General features: G+C 41.6%; 1 protein-coding gene across 1 annotated transcript; it reads right to left on the bottom strand.

Annotated features, from left to right (window-relative positions):
- Window positions 1-9,455: 9,455 nt before the first annotated feature.
- On the bottom strand, window positions 9,456-18,338 carry Phospho2 (phosphatase, orphan 2). Its single transcript, NM_001007642.1, is given in 4 exon segments — window positions 9,456-11,204; window positions 15,692-15,846; window positions 17,701-17,734; window positions 18,172-18,338. A coding segment is annotated over 1 exon segment (726 nt). The 5' UTR covers window positions 11,179-11,204; window positions 15,692-15,846; window positions 17,701-17,734; window positions 18,172-18,338; the 3' UTR covers window positions 9,456-10,452.
- Window positions 18,339-18,484: the final 146 nt, after the last annotated feature.

Here is an 18,484-nt window from a genome sequence, read left to right as displayed (position 1 = left end):
TTCAATTCCCAGCAACCACATGGTGGCTCACAACCATCTGTAATGAGATCTGATGCCCTCTTCTGGTGTGTCTGAGGACAGCTACAGCATACTCACATATAAAATAAATAAATAAACAAATCTTTTTTAAAAAATGGAATTAAAAAAAAGAATTGAAGACACAGAAATAAAACCACACACTTAAACACACTTGATCTTTGACAAAGAAGTCAAAGATATACAATGGATAAAAGGAAGCATCTTCAATGAATGGTGCTGGTCTAACTGAATATCTGTATGTAGAAAAATGAAAATAGACCCATATTTGTCACCATGCACAAAGCTCAAGTCCAAATGGATCAAGGACCTCAAAATAAAACCAGATACACTGAATCCAATAGAAGAGAAAGTGGGGAAGAGCCTTGAACTCATTGGCACAGGCATTCCCTTCAGTACATTTAAAAAAGTTCACTCAAATCCTACATCGGCTCCTCTAATTGGGTCACATCCTGAATGCAATGCCTAACCAATCAAAGGCAAGGGTGCTTCCTCGTATAGAGTTTCCTCCTATCTCCACTCTTCCCTACCTTGTCCAACACAGTTCAATGTAACTGACTGTGGAGTCTGTCCACAGACTTTCATGATAAAATTCTCATCTAACTTGCTACCTTGCCTCACTGCAGAGAACTGTGGGAATTCATTCTCCAGTCAGCTCTTCCTTTCTGTATGACATCTGTAAGACATGAGACTTTTTAGAAATAGCTCAGTCTCATGAGGTTTGGTTTAGAATAAGCTATGCTACTGGGGATTTAGCTCAGTGGTAGAGCGCTTGCCTAGAATAAGCTATGCTGCTTTCTTTTATTGTTCACTTAGTTTTATTTAAAGCTAAATTTTATTTATTTTATTATTTTGTATTTATGAGTGTTCTGCCTGCATGTATGTAGTGCCCTGGGAGATCAGAAGAAGGACATCAGATCCCTTGGGACTAGAGTTACAGACAGTTGTGATCTGCCATACGGGTGCTGGGAATTGAACTCAGGACCTTTGGAAGAGTACCCAGTGCTCTTAACTGCTGAGCCATCTCTCCAGCTATAGCTAGTATTCTTTCTAAGTTCTTGATCACTAAAACGGAATTACCAAACTTAGTGCAAGTTTTGTTTCTGTGAACATTTTGAACCTGAACAATCCATTCAGATGATATAACCGTTTTAAATACACATTCTTGCATTCAATTTTATAAAATGTATTGATATAAAGGAAAAATAGATCCAGATACAATAATACCTTCTTCAATACATCTTTCATCAACAGATCCTGTCTACACATACAGAATTAACAAAAAAAAATTTAGAGTCAACTCTAACCAAAGATCAGACTTAGAAAGAAATTTGTAGGATTATTTTCTCCATGTTCTTCAGAAAAAACATTCTAAGTATGGTGGTTTGATTTTCTTGGAGGAAGTCTGTCACTGGGAGTGGGTTTTGAAGTTTCAAAAGCCAGTGCCAAACCTAGAATCTTCTGCCTAAGAATTATGATACAGAATTCTTAGCTACTGCTTCAGTGGCTGCCTGCATTCTGCCATGCTCCTGCCATGATGATAATGGACTAAATCTCTGAAACTGTAAACAAACCCCAACTAAGTACTTTCTTTTGTAAGATCTATCTTGGTAATGGTGTCTCTTCACAGCAATAAGAACAGTGACTAAGATAGAAATTGGTACCAGAAGTGGGGATATTGCTGTGGAAGGCCTGACCATGCTATTTGTTTGAGGAATATGAAAAACTTTGGGATTTTGAACTAAAAATGCAGTTGGATATTTTAAGTGGGGCTTAATGGACACATAAAAGATAGTGCTGAGGGCAATTTGAACTGTGAGGGCCCAGCTCAAGAAGTTTCAGACAGGGAGAATATTAAGTGACCTAAAGACCTTTCTTGTGATATTTTGTTGAAGGATGTGGCTGCTTTTTGCTCCATCTTAAAATTTTGCTTGAAGCTAAATTGAGGACTTTTGGATTAATGGAACTGGCAGAGATTTCAAGACAACCTAGTATTGATTGTGTTGATTAGTTATTAGTGATCATTCTTATGTAGATCTATAATGAAAAGGAGCAAGATGATAAAGGGGGAAAAAAACAAAATGTGGATTGAGAAGAAAAAGAGCAGCAGAAAAATGGAGTGTTGGAGCCAGGTCCATTAAAGAGATGAAAGGGTTAAAGTTAAAGTCTAACATCTGACAGTAAGTGGAGTGAAGTGGGTGTGACCTCAGGGCAGGACCCCACCCAGCTAAGCTCCCAAGTGGTGAAAAGGAATTAAAGGCAAGCCCAAACAGTGAAGGAAACTATCAAAACGGAAGCTGGTGACAATGTATTTATTTGAAAGCAGGAGTGGGAGGTGGGGGTGGACTAAATTCCAGCCCCAGCACTCAGCAGGGCTTGATAGTTTTGACACTTGTGGTTCTGGCTTCAGGATCAAGGATACAGGAGAGGCATTGTGGGATCTCACTGTAGCTAAGGAAAACTGCTGAAGCCAGGCTTGTGTCAGGGATGTCCCTGCAATAGAGACTGTTCTGTGAAGCTGTGAAGATGAGGTCTGCATTATGCTGGAGATCCCAAGGTGTGGGGGATGCCAGAGTCAAGGGACACCTGCTGAGGAAAGCTGCTAACAGGGAGCAGAGCCAGCTTACTACAGAGAAGTGTGTTGTAGTCGTCAAGCTGAACCATGTTGTATAGCTAAAGCCCACTTTGACGTCAGACTTAGAGATGCAGAATGTGGACTTTGCTGTGCTGGGCTTTGGTCTTGTTTTGGTCTGGTGTTTTCTTGCCATGCTTCATTTCTTCCCTTTGGAATGGTGATGTATATTCTGTGCCATCGTGGGGTGGAAGGATGCCATCTGGGTTTTTATTTTGCTTTGTTTTGCTTGTTTTTAATTTTAATTTTATTTTACATTTGGACCATAGTTTCCCCTCCCTCTTCTTCTCCTCAGTATAGTGCCTGAATTCTTAGACAGGACAGTAAGAGAAAGAAAAACGATACAAATACAACAGGGAGATGTCAAATCTTCCCTATTTTCAGATGATAGGCTTTTATATTTAAAAAAAAAAATCCTAAAAATTCCTCCTGAAAAAATTTATATCTAATAAACACTTTAAGAAAATTATCAGATAAAAAATCAGTAGGTTTTTAAAAAATTATATACTAATAATAGGCTGAAAAAGAAATCAGGGGGTTGGGGATTTAGCTCAGTGGTAGAGTGCTTGCCTAGCAAGCGCAAGGCCCTGGGTTCGATCCCCAGCTCCGGGAAAAAAAAAATTCTCGTTTGGGGCTGGGGATTTAGCTCAGTGGTAGAGCGCTTACCTAGGAAGCGCAAGGCCCTGGGTTCCGTCCCCAGCTCCAAAAAAAAAAAAAAAAAAAAAAAAAAAAAAAAACCAGGTAGTGGGAAAATTGAAGTCCACCTGTAGAAACCGGAAACCCCATCCTTATCTCGAACCCTATATAAATGCCAATTAAAAATGGATCAAAGAAAAAAATGGATCAAAGATCTTGAGTAAAACTTTGAACTTTGAAGTTAACAGGGTCGGAGAGGGGGAATAGGTTCGATACAGGCAAGGACCTTCGGAACAATCCTCTAGTAATGCGGGGAGTAACAGCAAGAACTTTGGCAAATGGGTTTCCACGGAATTAAAAAGCCTCTGCACTGGAGGCTGGAGAGATGGCTCAGTGGTTAAGAGCACTGGTTGCTGTTCCAGAGGTCCCAAGTTCAATTCCCAGCAACCACATTGTGGCTTACCACCATCTGTAATGGGATCCGAAGCCCTCTTCTGGTATGACTTAAGACAATGACTGTGTACTTACATAAAACAAATAAAATAAATCTTAAAAAAAGAAAAAAGCCTCTGCACAACTAATCCTTTCTGCTACTCTTTCTCTCCCATTTTCCCACTCTGAAGAGAGGTGGCTCTGGAGAGACCAGCTGAAACTGAAGTGCGGGGTGGGGGGGGGGGGGGCTCTCTGCTCCAGCATGAAAGTGTTACAGCTCTGCTCCCCTGAGGAAGGGTTTCCCCAGCAAAAGTGTAACAGTTCTACTCTGCTTTGCTCCAGGGGAAGTGTTACAGCTCCATAAAGTCATGCAGCACAGTAAACCTCACCTAGACTTACTGGGAGGAAAAAATCCAGGAGGATGACTGCCTTGCTCCAGCGAGGAGAAGCAGCAGCGAATCAAGCAGTAGACATGGCTTATATAGGATTTCTTAGGGGGAAAAATCTTGCCGGGGGCAGAGATTTCCAGGGTGAGGATTGGTGGGATTTCAAGTCTTGAGTTTGAGGAGCTCAGGATTGGTGAGTTTTCCTGCTTAGCGACTGGTGTTATTTTTGGTGGTGGTGGTGGTGGTGGGTATTTTTTGTTTTTTTTTCCCACCCCCTTTTTTCTACATCAGGCCCATGGGTCAGGACAGAAAGGCTATCAGGGCAACAGCAACTTTGCCTGAAGCACTGTTACCATGAAGTCACTCTGGGAAATGGCAGTACCTACCTTGGTACCTCAAGGTGGCCACAGGCTGAGGCTGGAGAGGAGGTGCTGCAGCTGCTTCTGTGGTGGTGCCTCACGGCACTCACCCACCCCCTTGCTGGCTACTGTATTTTGGAGAGCAAGCCCTGCACCTAGCTTGGGCAGCATAGTAGATCTGACCCCAGTGGTGTGGGTGTGGTCCAGTGGCTTGAGAGCTTGAGAGCAGGCCCTGCCCCTCAGCAGCTGCAGCACGTGGGAAGGCAAGCCCTGTACCTTGCCTGGCCAGCACAGTAGAGCTGGCCCTGGAGACAGGGGCTTGGGTGAGCTAGCCCAGAGGGTGTAAGTCATGAGAGCTGGCTCTGCCCCTTGAAGGTTGGGAGACCCAGCTGAAGAGCTCGCCCTGGTGGTGTGAGAGCAAGAGAGCTGGCAGGCTGACAATTCAGCTACCTGCCCGGGCTCAAATCCAGAGTTTTGAGTTCGCCCACCCTAATGTCTACCACACATCTATGAACTGTGGGAGCATGTGATAGGGCTATCCTGCAGATCCGAAGCTGCGGATCTCCATGACACAGGGCAACAACAGGATGTCATCAAACATCTTCCTCTACAGGAAAATGGACAAAACTGGAAATCACTGTGTTACGAGAAATAGGCAATTCTCAGAAAGACAAATACGACTTTTCCATTCACAAACAGGACAGGGATTTTTAAAGGGGCTATTTAAAGAGAGGAAAGGGAAAGAGGAAGGGATGTGACGGCTAATCTCCAAGGAAAGTGAAAACCCTCTCCTAATGGGATTTAAAGATGAGAGTAATTTTTTGTTTCACAAATTTGGCATTTTCTGCCTGTGTATGTGTACACATGTGCATGTAGGTACGTGTATACACACGTGTGAGTTAGTGGAGGCCAAAGGTTACTATTGTTTTCCTTGACTATCACTTCACACATATTATTATTATTATTATTATTATTATTATTATTATTACTTTGGTTTTTCAAGATAGGGTTTCTAAGTATAACACAGGCTGTCCCGGAACTCACTCTGTAGACCAGGGTCACAGCTCACAAATATCCACCTGCCACTCACTACCTCCAGAGTTCTGGATTAAAGGCATGGCCCACCTGACTCCTGCATTTCATGCTTTGAGACAGGGTCTCTCATTGAATGCTCACTGATTCCACTAAGCTGGCTGGCCACTGAGCGCCAAGGATTTCCTAGTCTGTGCTCCCCAGTACTTGGATTAGAGATGCATGAAAGCACACCAGCTTTTACATGGGTGCTTGGGGAAGTGAACCTAAGTTTCCATACTTATGTGGTAGAACCCTCTGTGACTGTAAATGCAAGCTTCCACCAACAATGTGTGATTAAACTAAGCCTTCCTGATTTAGAAAAGAAGAAGAAGAAGGAACTAGGCCTCTTACTGAAAGGTATGAATGACCTACCTGGAAGAGGCTCCTCCAGTCTGTCTTCCATCCGACTGAAGAGCCTGCCAGTATCTGGAACCACTTTTATCTCAAGCCAGAACCATCTAGTCAACTGCTTGTGAACTCCTGACTTCAGATAGGTCATGTTTATTGTTCCAAGCTGTTAAGTTTGTTTTGTTATCATTGAGAGGACGTCACTGCTGTCAGTATGGTCTAAAATTTCTGGGCTCAAGTCTCTCTGTCTCTGTCTCTGTTCTCTCTCTCTCTCTCTCACACACACACACTCTCTCTCTCTCTCGAGAGTGTGTGTGTGTGTGTGTGTGTATGTGTGTGTCTTGATCTCACAAGTACTGGAACTATAGGTGTACACCACTATACCTGACAAAGCTGTTAAATTCTGAGGTCACTTGTCCAACAATAAATAACTCATACCTAAAAACTAGTAAAGCATAATCAAGAAAAACTAAACGACCCAAAGAGACGAGCTGTTGAAAGCTTGTTAGTGGTTAAAAACCTTTCAAAACTGAAAACCATGGGTCTGTATCACTGTTGAAGTCTACCTGTAATTAAGGACAGCCAGAGTAAGTTGTGTTTTTCAGTAATTCCTTTGGCTCCTTCACTCTTTTTGAAACGCTTGTGTTCTGTGATGTGGTTCTGTTTTGTGGGGCGCAGAATCCAGGCTAGCAGATCTGAGTATACAATTCTGCTACTAAGTTGCACTGCCGGCCTAAATCCTTTTGTCCTGCTAAGAGCTGATTTTGTTTTGTTTCTGCTATGTTAACGAGGCTGGCTTAGGCTTCCCGGTGGGACATCTGGTTTGCTGGAGTCCTTGCACCTCTAGTCTCATGTCTTCTTCAACCTGTAAAGTTCTGCCATCTAAACTCGGCTTACACTTCAGTCTCCCCTCCAGGGCATACCAATTCCCCCTCAGAGCCTTTTAAAGTATCTTTGTTCTTTGTTTGAACTTTCTTTTGCATTGTTTTATCCCTGCTGCATCATTCTGAATATTTTCTTCAAGAACTCTCATTGCAGCTGAGCTTACTCTGTTGTAAGATCCTCATTTCAAGGTGGGCGTGCTTGCACACACCTGTAAGCCTAGGCCGAAAACTGGGTCTGAGGTCAACCTGGCCTAGAAAGGGAGACCTTATCTAAAAGGAAAAAAATACCCACTCCCAACAACAACAAACAAACAAACAAAAAAGCAGACACTAATTGTGGTGCAGGGTAATTGTTAGTTCTAGTGTTTCCACTTTTTGGCTTTTGTTGAGACATGATCTTACTGTGCAGCTAACCTAAGTCTGGTCTTGAACCGACAAAGCAGCTGTACCTCATTCCCCTGCCAGAGCACACACAAGGGCTCCAGGGGTATACCGCCGTGCTAGGATTCCACTTTACATTATACATTAGTGCACATGTATGTGGACACATATATGTACATGTGGTACATGCAGAGGTCAGAGGACAATGCAGACTAAAGATTGAACTTAGCTCATCAGGTATTGTGTGTTAAGGGCCTTTACCTGAGGAGCCATTTCTCAATGTCCCACAACAATTTTTTTTTTAAAAAAAGAATTATTTTAGGCATATATGAGTACACTGTCGCTGTCTTCAGACACACCAAAAGAGGGCATCAGATCCCATTACAGATGGTTGTGAGCCACCATGTGGTTGCTGGGAATTGAACTCAGGACCTCTGGAAGAGCAGCCAGTGCTCATAACCTCTGAGCCATCTCTCCAGCCCTGTCCTACAGCTTCCTTAAAAATTTTTTTTCAATTCTTTGCCAAAATTCTTAGACATTTCCCTGAAAACCCTAGATCTTTAGGTCCTGCAAATAAAAATGGGATGTTTTCACTCATGTTTCCGTGTGGCTATTTATTGAATGACCTACAACGTTATCTACAAAGCTTCTTACATTTGAAGACCTCCTATATTACTGTTATATAACAACATTCCATTGAAGTGTTTTAGCAAACTTTGCTATCTCACGGGTTCTGCTTGGCTAGGTCCTCTGCTTCAAAGTCTATGCTTGATACAGTGTTTAGCTGGACTCGGGTGAGACACCAGTGGGCCAGGATCCACCTCCTAAATCACATGGCTGCAGGCATCATTCTTACTAGCACAAGCACCACACTCCACTAACTCTTCTGTTCACATGATGTCAGATATAACCATTAGGTAGCACAATTTAGGATGGGCCACACATAGCTCCCAGCCTCACATCTGCATCTCCTTAGTAATGCCTCATTACCGTCAGTTCTCTGATGTAGTTAAGCAGGGATCTTAGCATCTTTTTCAGCTGTCAGCTTGTCTAGACATTCTCAGGAAGTCATAAGGTCTCAACGACTTGGTCATTTTATTCCAAATTAAACTATTATAATTTTAGTTGTATAGTTTGTTACTGGCCTTGCTATAGACAAATAATCTATAAGTAATGTTTCAGTATAACCTGACCAATTAAAGATTTACTTTGAATTTAGGAAAAAAAAACCCTACAGTACAATTTTTCCCTATTACATTATACTGAATATTTGTATTTAGGAGATTAAGAAAATTGTATTATAGCAGTGTAGTGATATATATAATCCCAGCACCTGGAGGCAGTAGACAGATTGTTGTGGATCCCAGGCCAGCCATAGGAAGACCACGTGTCAGAAAAACAAACCAAAGAAAACCAAAAGAAAAAAAATAATTAAAAAAACCAAACCAAGCCAAAACCAAACCAAGAAAGAAAACCCTATTTTACATACTGAATATTTATGACTAATTATGAACCTATGGATTAGCATGAATTTTTTAAAAATGCCTAGATCAGCTGGTATTTTACTATATTCCTTCATCAGTCTTTTTTTTTAAATAAGATTGTTTATTATATGTAAGTACACTGTCGCTGTCTTCAGACACACCAGAAGAGGGCACCAGATCTCATTACAGATGGTTGAGAGCCACCATGTGGTTGCTGGGAATTGAACTCAGGGCCTCTGGAAGAGCAGTCAGTGCTCTAACCGCTGAGCCATCTCTGCAGCCCCATACATCAGTCTCTTTACTGTTGGGTATTCATTCAAGTCCGTATTTCTCACACCTCATTGTCACACGTAAGTTTAAACTGGCATGCTGAAGCCTGGCACTGTGGTGTATACCTGTAATCCCAGCACTGTGGGTGCAAACAGGCAGGATTGAGACTCTGAGATCTGTCTGCGTTATAGAGAAAGCCTCATATTATAGTAATTATTTATGGTGCTATGATATAAACATGAAACATGAGGAAAATTAATAAATACTTTATTTCAAAAGGAAATCCCGACTGATGATAATTTCTAATGAAATACTGCCTCGTGGGCTGACTAGATGGCTCAGCAGTTAAGGGCACTTGTCACTAAGGCTGATGACCTGAGTTTGATCACTGGGAATCACATGGTGGAATGAGAACCAACTTCCATGAGCTGTCTTCTGACCTCCACACATGTACCATGGCATGCCTTAACCCCACACAAATAAAAACATAAAATACTGCACCCTTTTTTTAAAAACAGACTTCAGAAGACATATACATTTGAGAGCCTTTTATTCTTATGTGAATAAAGTATCATGCTTTTTGTTGTTGAGAAAATAAAGCCAGTTTTATTTCTTGCATTTGAAGTAGTCTTCAATTGGCGTCCTTAACACACCACAACCAAGTTTATAGGGTTCCTCTCCCGTTTTCAGATGCCTAATTAGGTTGATCTTCATGCTCGCACAAAGCTCCTCCAACAACTTGACACGCATAGGCTCATCACAACTGGGTTCAAGCATGCACTTGCTTAAGGCTTTGGCAGCTCAGCTCTGCATGAACCCCATGCTGGGCCCTCTCGGATGAAGGTGGTCTTCAGGGCTCCTGTTAGGCAGTATCAGCGTCCATTACACCTCCAGCAGTAATGCCTTCCTTAGCCATAGTAGCGGTTGTGCGTGGAGTTGAATCGTGAACTCATTGAGTGTCTGTATGACTTGCTGACAGCAGGGGGAGAGGGCTCTTCAGCATTCGACATTTGTAACTATTGTGTATATGTTTAAAAGAGAGTAAAATAAAGCCACTTTCTTCAGAAATAGAAAAAATACCATCTATTAACCGTCCTTAGTACAGACTATAAGCTCCACACACCTCAATTATGTATTGTTTGCCCCCTTCTTCCTGGGCACATGACTGCCTGGAATGAAAGCTGCATTTCCCGTCTTTGCAGTTAGGGAAGGCTCTGACTGGGTTTTAGCTAGTGGTATTCGAACCTTGGTACAACTGAAAAACATTCTTGAACAAAGGGTTTCAAGCATACTGCCCTGGCTCGCGCTGGTCACAATGTTTGTTGTGAGGACGCGAGCTTAGAGAACAATCTCAAATCATGGGTTAGAACCAAAAGCTGAGGATGTCTGAGCAACAAAGTGGCCTTGACATAGGACCAGAATTCTTCAAAGAGGAAAACCTCTCACATCTTTAAAGGTACTGATATTGGGAATTTAGTTTTATGTTGCTGAGCCTGACCTTAACTAATACACATTTCAACTGTTGGCACATCACATCTGTATTAGAAATTGTAAATGAGAAATTATTTCCATCCCTGAAGACCAAACTACAATAGAAGATGCCATAGGCTCAAGATTCTGAGACATTTTGTCAAGAGTCCTATGTAAAGTATATCCTTCCCTCGGCATGGCAACATCATTTTTCTTTAAAAAAGTTACTGGACAGACATCATTTCCGCCATCGCCGATATAAACAATCCGCGTGTACCTCACTCCCTTTTGTAACTGTTTGTCGATGAACTCTCCCAAAACTGTATTTTTGCAAAGGTTCTTTGGGCACCTAGTGCAAGCATGAGTATGGCAATTTCTCACTGTGAGGCGACCAGTGCTATCAAAAGACGCTGGATTGGTAAACACGGTATCAAAGACATCATGAAAGGCAGCAGCTTCTAAAACCCAATCTATGAAGATGGAATTTGAGTCTGAAATGATGATGCAGTCAAATCTGTCCTTATTCATCCTCAGAAAGCTGAGAAGTTCTATCATCCCTGAGGTGAAGGGTAGTGACGTCACTGCCCTTTTCAGTTCCTCTTCTTTAACCCCCTCATCTCTCAAATACTTAAAGACTCTGCCCATAAATTCTGTCCAAAGCCCCTTCTGATAAGAATCTTGTAGCTCAATGGGAAGCTTCTTGTCTGGAGCACACTGTATAATCCAGGTGTCGCTGTTGTCGTCTATGATTGTATTGTCAAAGTCAAACACCAACAGAACTTTCATGGTTCCAGTAACAGACTTGGATTACCCTGAAAGAGGAGAAATATTATTCCCTAAACACACTGTGTTTACATATCTATTATACCTATCTGAGAGAAGCAAATGTTAACCTGGTAAGAACTGGGTGTGGCAGCATGTGTCTGTCATCTGAGCACTAAGAGGCTGGGCAGAAGGAACAAGAGGCCAAGACTGCCTGACTACCTAGTGAGGACTTACCTAAAGATAAATAAGCTAGTTAGCATGCTAAAACAATGAGCTGAAATTAGTAACCTAACACGTTTTTGTTTTTTTTCCTGAAACGGGAGTCTCACTGTATACCCCTGGCTAGTCTGGAACATGCTAGGTAGACCAGGCTGGCCTGGGACTCGAGTATTGCATGTGCTTCTGCTTCCCAAATGCTTATGTTAAAGGCACATAACACACTGTAAAGGCCACCACACTCAGCCCTATAATGCATTAAAGAAAAATGTAAAAACTGTTTCTGCTTACATATGTTATATATACCAATTTGTGCTTGGTGCCCAAGGAGCCCCTGGAACTGGGGTAACTGATTGCAAATTGCCATGTGGGTGCTAGAAATGAACCTAGGTCCTCTGAAAAAGCAGTTAGGTATTCCTGCCCATGAGCCACCTCTCGGGCCAACAATCAAGTATGCTTTTAGGACATCCCTTATTTTTTCTGAGAGCTACTATAGTTATTTTTTCAGCTTACAGCATTTGTAATAATCATTGTTATTAAGTTAGAGGCCATAATATACTATGGATATTCTATATATTATCAAAAGTTCTATAATTTTTAAGTTATGTAACTCTAAAAAATGTAAAATAACTTTTAATTGGCTTACACATTGAACTTAAATTTCTAAATGTCAACATTATGACTAAATTCTTGTTATTTCTGGGTTTTGATTGCTTGTTTTTTGAGATGAAGTTCCTGTGTAGTTAGTCCTGGCTTTCCTGGAACTCATTTTGTAGACCAGGCTGGCCTTGAGCTCAGAGACCCACCTGGCTCTGCTTCCCGAGTGCTGGGATTACAGGCATATGCCCAAGCCCAGCTCCAAGTAGGTTAATTTTAACAAAAAGATGTTAAGTAAAAATATCCAGAGCTGGAGAAATGGCTCAGTGATTAAGAGCATTAGCTGAGCTTCCAGAGAACTTGAATTCAATTCTCAGCAACTACATGGTGGCTCACAACCATCTGTAATGTGATCTGATGGCTTCTTCTGGTATGCAGGTGTACATGCAGATAGAACACTCATGTACATTAAATAAATCTTTAAAAAAACCTCACTAACCTTAAAGTACACATTAACAAACTGTAATCATGTTATAATTTTAGAAAGAAATTCTAAAAGATAAAGGATCCAAAATAGGAAAAAATATACAGAAATCAATTTAAAATGGAAAACATGATATGCAGCTATTTTCTATTTTAAAAACTAATTATTAGTAAAGATAGACTACACACACACAAATACTTTGTCACTTTATGGTATGTCAGGAATGTATAACATAGAGGGGATCTCCTTCCTCTATATGAACTTACTGGGTTTGATATTAGTATGGGTAGGTTTTTGAGCCAGCTCAGTCTGGAGCCCAGGCTGTCCTTGAACTTGTGATCCTCCTGATTAGCCTCCTACCTGCTGAGATTACAGGCATGAGCCAATATACCCAGCTGTAGTATGAATTTAGATGGCATACTATATTCTGGCACCTGCTTTGTGTATTTCTAAGTATCTAATCCAGGGATCATTGGCTGCCAGAGACTTAAGTGGGAAATTCACTTTCACATACAAGTAATTCAGTAAAGAGCAGTGAGGCAAAACTGATGATTACTGATCACCTAAGAACATTTCAGTTAGCTGGGCAGTGGTGGCACACCATTTTAATTCCAGCAGAGGCAGGCAGATCTCTGAGTTCTAGGCCAGCCTGATCTACAGAGTAAGTTCCAGGACGGCCAAGGCTAATTGAAAAACCCAGGTCTTGAAAACACACACACACACACACACACACACACACACACACACACACACACGCCCCGAAAGAAAAAAACATTTAAATTAAACATACTGCCTTAGTTGGGGCTGGCTTACAGGTTCTGAGGTTCAGACCATTATCACCATGGTGGGAAGTACGTCCAGGCAGGCGTGAGGCTGGAGGAGCTGAGAGTGCTGTATCTCATTCCAAAGGCAAACAGAAGACTGTCTTCCAGGCAGCTAGGAGGAAGGTCACTTCTGCACAAGGGGGAGCTTCAAAGCCCACCCCCACAGTGACGCACTTCCTCCAACAAAGCCACACCTCCTAATAGTGCAACTTCCCATGGGCCAAGCACATTCAAAACACCACACATACCTTACGGAGATTCACAGTGAATGATTTTAAAACGTTTTCTAGGGTTGTATACATAGCTCAGAGGGAGAGACCTGCCTAGCATGTCTGCCGCCTCAGTTTGATCTCCAGCACCATATATTAATTTTCCCCTAATGTAACTCATTGTTAATTGAATAATGCCTCAAGCATAGGTTTAATTCACCACAAATTACTGATAATTTTTAACTCTTTTTTTGTTGTTGTTGTTGTTGGTTTTGGTTTTTTGAGACAGGAATTCTCTGTGTAGCCCTGGCTGTCCTGGAACTCACTCTGCAGACCAGGCTGAGAAGGACATGAGTGAATTATGAGTGAAGTAAACTCATGTTTAAAGTTGATCTAAGAGTATTTTTTTTCTCAATTTTAAGATTTTTTTTCCTATCTTTTAAACATATTTTTTTTTTTTTCAGATGAACTTCCTTTATTCATACAAGAAGAATATTGATTGATTTTTTTCTTTTATAGTTTGCACCTTGTATTACATATTTCTTCAACACTCATAGGATATGGGAAATACAATACATTTTATGTAAGGTGTCCTTAAAGATTTGAAGTACATGGTCTCAGCTACTGATTTCCAATATTTAATACTTCTTTTTTTTTTTTTTTTTTAATTCTTTTTTTTTTTTTTATTAACTTGAGTATTTCTTATATACATTTCGAGTGTTATTCCCTTTCCCGGTTTCCGGGCAAACATCCCCCTCCCCCCTCCCCTTCCTTATGGGTGTTCCCCTCCCAACCCTCCCCCCATTGCCGCCCTCCCCCCATAGACTAGTTCACTGTGGGTTCAGTCTTAGCAGGACCCAGGGCTTCCCCTTCCACTGGTGCTCTTACTAGGATATTCATTGCTACCTATGGGGTCAGAGTCCAGGGTCAGTCCATGTATAGTCTTTAGGTAGTGGCTTAGTCCCTGGAAGCTCTGGTTGCTTGGCATTGTTGTACTTTTGGGGTCTCGAGCCCCTTCAAGCTCTTCCAGTTCTTTCTCTGATTCCTTCAATAGGGGACCTATTCTCAGTTCAGTGGTTTGCTGCTGGCATTCGCCTCTATATTTGCTGTATTCTGGCTGTGTCTCTCAGGAGCGATCTACATCCGGCTCCTGTCGGTCTGCACTTCTTTGCTTCATCCATCTTGTCTAATTGGGTGGCTGTATATGTATGGGCCACATGTGGGGCAGGCTCTGAATGGGTGTTCCTTCAGTCTCTGTTTTAATCTTTGCCTCTCCCTTCCCTGCCAAGGGTATTCTTTTTCCTCATTTAAAGAAGGAGTGAAGCATTCACATTTTGATCATCCGTCTTGAGTTTCGTTTGTTCTAGGGATCTAGGGTTATTCAAGCATTTGGGCTAATAGCCACTTATCAATGAGTGCATACCATGTATGTCTTTCTGTGATTGGGTTAGCTCACTCAGGATGATATTTTCCAGTTCCAACCATTTGCCTACGAATTTCATAAACTCGTTGTTTTTGATAGCTGAGTAATATTCCATTGTGTAGATGTACCACATTTTCTGTATCCATTCCTCTGTTGAAGGGCATCTGGGTTCTTTCCAGCTTCTGGCTATTATAAATAAGGCTGCGATGAACATAGTGGAGCACGTGTCTCTTTTATATGTTGAGGCATCTTTTGGGTATATGCCCAAGAGAGGTATAGCTGGATCCTCAGGCAGTTCAATGTCCAATTTTCTGAGGAACCTCCAGACTGATTTCCAGAATGGTTTTACCAGTCTGCAATCCCACCAACAATGGAGGAGTGTTCCTCTTTCTCCACATCCTCGCCAGCATCTGCTGTCACCTGAGTTTTTGAGCTTAGCCAATCGCACTGGTGTGAGGTGAAATCTCAGGGTTGTTTTGATTTGCATTTCCCTTATGACTAAAGATGTTGAACATTTCTTTAGGTGTTTCTCAGCCATTCGGCATTCCTCAGCTGTGAATTCTTTGTTTAGCTCTGAACCCCATTTTTTAATAGGGTTATTTGTTTCCCTGCGGTCTAACTTCTTGAGTTCTTTGTATATTTTGGAAATAAGGCCTCTATCTGTTGTAGGATTGGTAAAGATCTTTTCCCAATCTGTTGGTTGCCGTTTTGTCCTAACCACAGTGTCCTTTGCCTTACAGAAGCTTTGCAGTTAAACATATTTTTTATTAAAACCACTTACCCAAACTGGTAGTTGCAGTCCAATTAATCTTACTTCAGCACAGAGCTTAGGTTACTGCAATCTTCAGTTTGCCAGTTGTTTTTAAATATTACTTCATTTCTGTATGCAGAGAAATTGCTCTGATAGGTAGCAAAGGAACGAAGACTTCTTAATTCCTAAAATTAATAAAAGTATTTTAAAGACTTAAAATTTATTTTAATTAGATCCCTTTTCCTCATATCAAAAGAAAAACAAAAAAACAAAAACATGTACAGGCAATGAACAAACAATTTGATTATCCACATATACTTAAAATAAATGCAAAAAAGAGAATGTCATATGAAAATATTTTATCTGATTAATAAAATCACAAGTGTGAAGCCACTGAGTATCATTTCAGTTTTCCTCATTAAAAGGGAAGCACTGTATTTTATTTACATTCAGATATGAGTGATGTACTTAAAATAAAAATCTACAAAAATTAAGGAAGAACACAGATTGACTTTTAACGATGTGAATATACCAGGGAACTTTACTAAAATTTGAAAACCAGACCAGTAATCCCAGCACTCAGGAGCTGGGGCAGCCATAGTGCTGAAATCTTGGACCCAGCTTAGGTGACCCGTGCAGTGTGAAGAGGGCCAGTGAGCAGAGAGGATGGGGAAAACACTGGCTGAACAAGTCTAGCAAGCCAAGAGTGAGCCCTGCAAGACTCTTGGGGAGAAAGGCACAGTGGAGAGGATTCCTAAAGGGTGTCCTGACCAGTATACCATTAAACCCATTCAATACACACACACACACACACACACACACACACACACACACACACACTAGCACATTTTACTAACAAAACACAAACCTTATTCTCAGGGCTGTAGAGATGGCTCACTGGTTAAGAGTGCATACTGCTCTAATTAGCAGAGCACCCAAATGTTTAGTTCTCAGAGCCCAAATCTGGTGGTACAATTTTAGTTCCAGGGAACTTAATGGCTCACATATGTGGCGCACACACACACACACACCCCAAATAAGTAAATAAATAAGGGGCTGAAGAGGTGGCTTCGCAGTTCAGAGCACGAACTGCTTTTGTAGAAGATCCAAGTTTGAGTGGCTTATCACCACCTACAGCAAGGTTCCAGGGCGTCTGACAGCTCTGGGCTCTGGGCACATGGGTAATCATGTGTACTTACCCTCATACAGACACAAATACAAGCATACACATAATTAAGTATACTACACATAAAATGGTTTATGGACAGTGGCTGGGTCTTAATGAGTGGTTTAATTGTCATTTGTAGTTCTTATTTTGATTTTGTTTTAAAAATATCTCAGTAGTCATTTAAATTCTGCTTCCAATTAGGGTGAGAACACTACCCTCTTCAATTTGCAAGAGAAAATTGCTACGAGGCAAAAACCAAATAACTAACTAGTTCTAGACCAACGTGTATGCGAAGGCTGTGGGCTGCAGTTGCGTTCAGGAGTTTCAAGTCAAACATGAGACCCTTTTGAAATATAAGACCATATTAGAAAGTTACTGATATATTCTATGAGGTTCAATACTTGTAACTGATTTAGTAAAACTCCTGAGGATTTTCACTGAGAGACATGGTCTATACTGCTTCTGACTTCTAAGTTATGTACTCAATGAATGACCCAATGCTTCAAAGATGTCTCTCTAGTGAACAGGTTAAAAGGCACCCATGTTGTCCCTTGTGATTTGAGTTGCCTCAGCTCAGAGTATAATACAACAGACATCACATCCACATAATTTCTTGCTCACTCTGCATTATCTTGCGGGAAGAGGGCTGTAGAGAAATAAAGGCAAAATTTGCTGATGATGCAGCTAGCCAGCACTGTGTAATTCACTAATCCGTCACTAGGCGTCGTGGTCTCTCTCAAACTATCCAAGTGGCTGTTTGCCCGTAAATACAGTAAATCCCTGACCTCTCCAGTTGTGAGCTTCCAACTCACTAGGACGTGTACAACAAAGTTCTGTCTACAGAAATTCTTATTAATCCTTCCATACTTACCAGCATTATTAGAGTGGAACATCTGATAGAAAACCTGAAGAGAGATAGCACAACTTTGGGTTAGAATGTTCATTATTGAAAATTCGCATTTACTTTCATTTTAAGGAATATCAAATGTTGCTTAATTAGTCGATAGTACCAACGATATAGTAATGAAACCATTTGCACATCGATATGTCAGGAGAGTCTCTTTTGAGATCAAGTACCAGTCCACTTTAATATCTTTATTGTGTCATTAGAGCCTGGCTCACTCCCCAAGCACACTAACTACAATTTCTTTACCAAGCAGTATGGGTTAAAGGTCTTAACTCGAATGTTCTGGGGACAACATTCAAGTTTTATTGCCTATGTAACAACAACTGACAGGGTCTCATCTAGTCCTGACTATGCCTTACAAACCAAATCATTTAAAAACACCTTTTATGTCCCTTAATCTTTATGGTTCTGTGTTCAAAGAGGGCTGTCCTTCACCTCAGTCAGCGAGGCGCAGTGTAGAAACCCAGCCTGGGCCTCGACTCGCACACCGGCCGGCTCCAAACTAGCGCAGCGTCTCAGAAAAACGGAACCGGCTGGACGGGACCGAGGGCTCCTCACTGACCCTGGCCTGGGTCGCAGCCGGTCACCAGCATCCGTTCCAGCGTCGGCCGGTTGGTTCTCGTGCCTTACGTAAACGCTGGACTGCTAGCGCCGTGGCTCGCCCACAGCTCTGCACCGCGCACGCGCACACCCGTGCTTCGTGTCTCGGTTCAGCCGCGGCGAACAGGGTTCCTTCCTCGTTCCGGGA

Source organism: Rattus norvegicus, chromosome 3 (assembly GCF_021556685.1).
Source record: "Rattus norvegicus strain SHRSP/BbbUtx chromosome 3, alternate assembly SHRSP_T2T, whole genome shotgun sequence".
Classification (NCBI taxonomy): Eukaryota; Metazoa; Chordata; class Mammalia; order Rodentia; family Muridae; genus Rattus; species Rattus norvegicus.
This window is presented reverse-complemented; position numbering and strand designations above follow the sequence as displayed.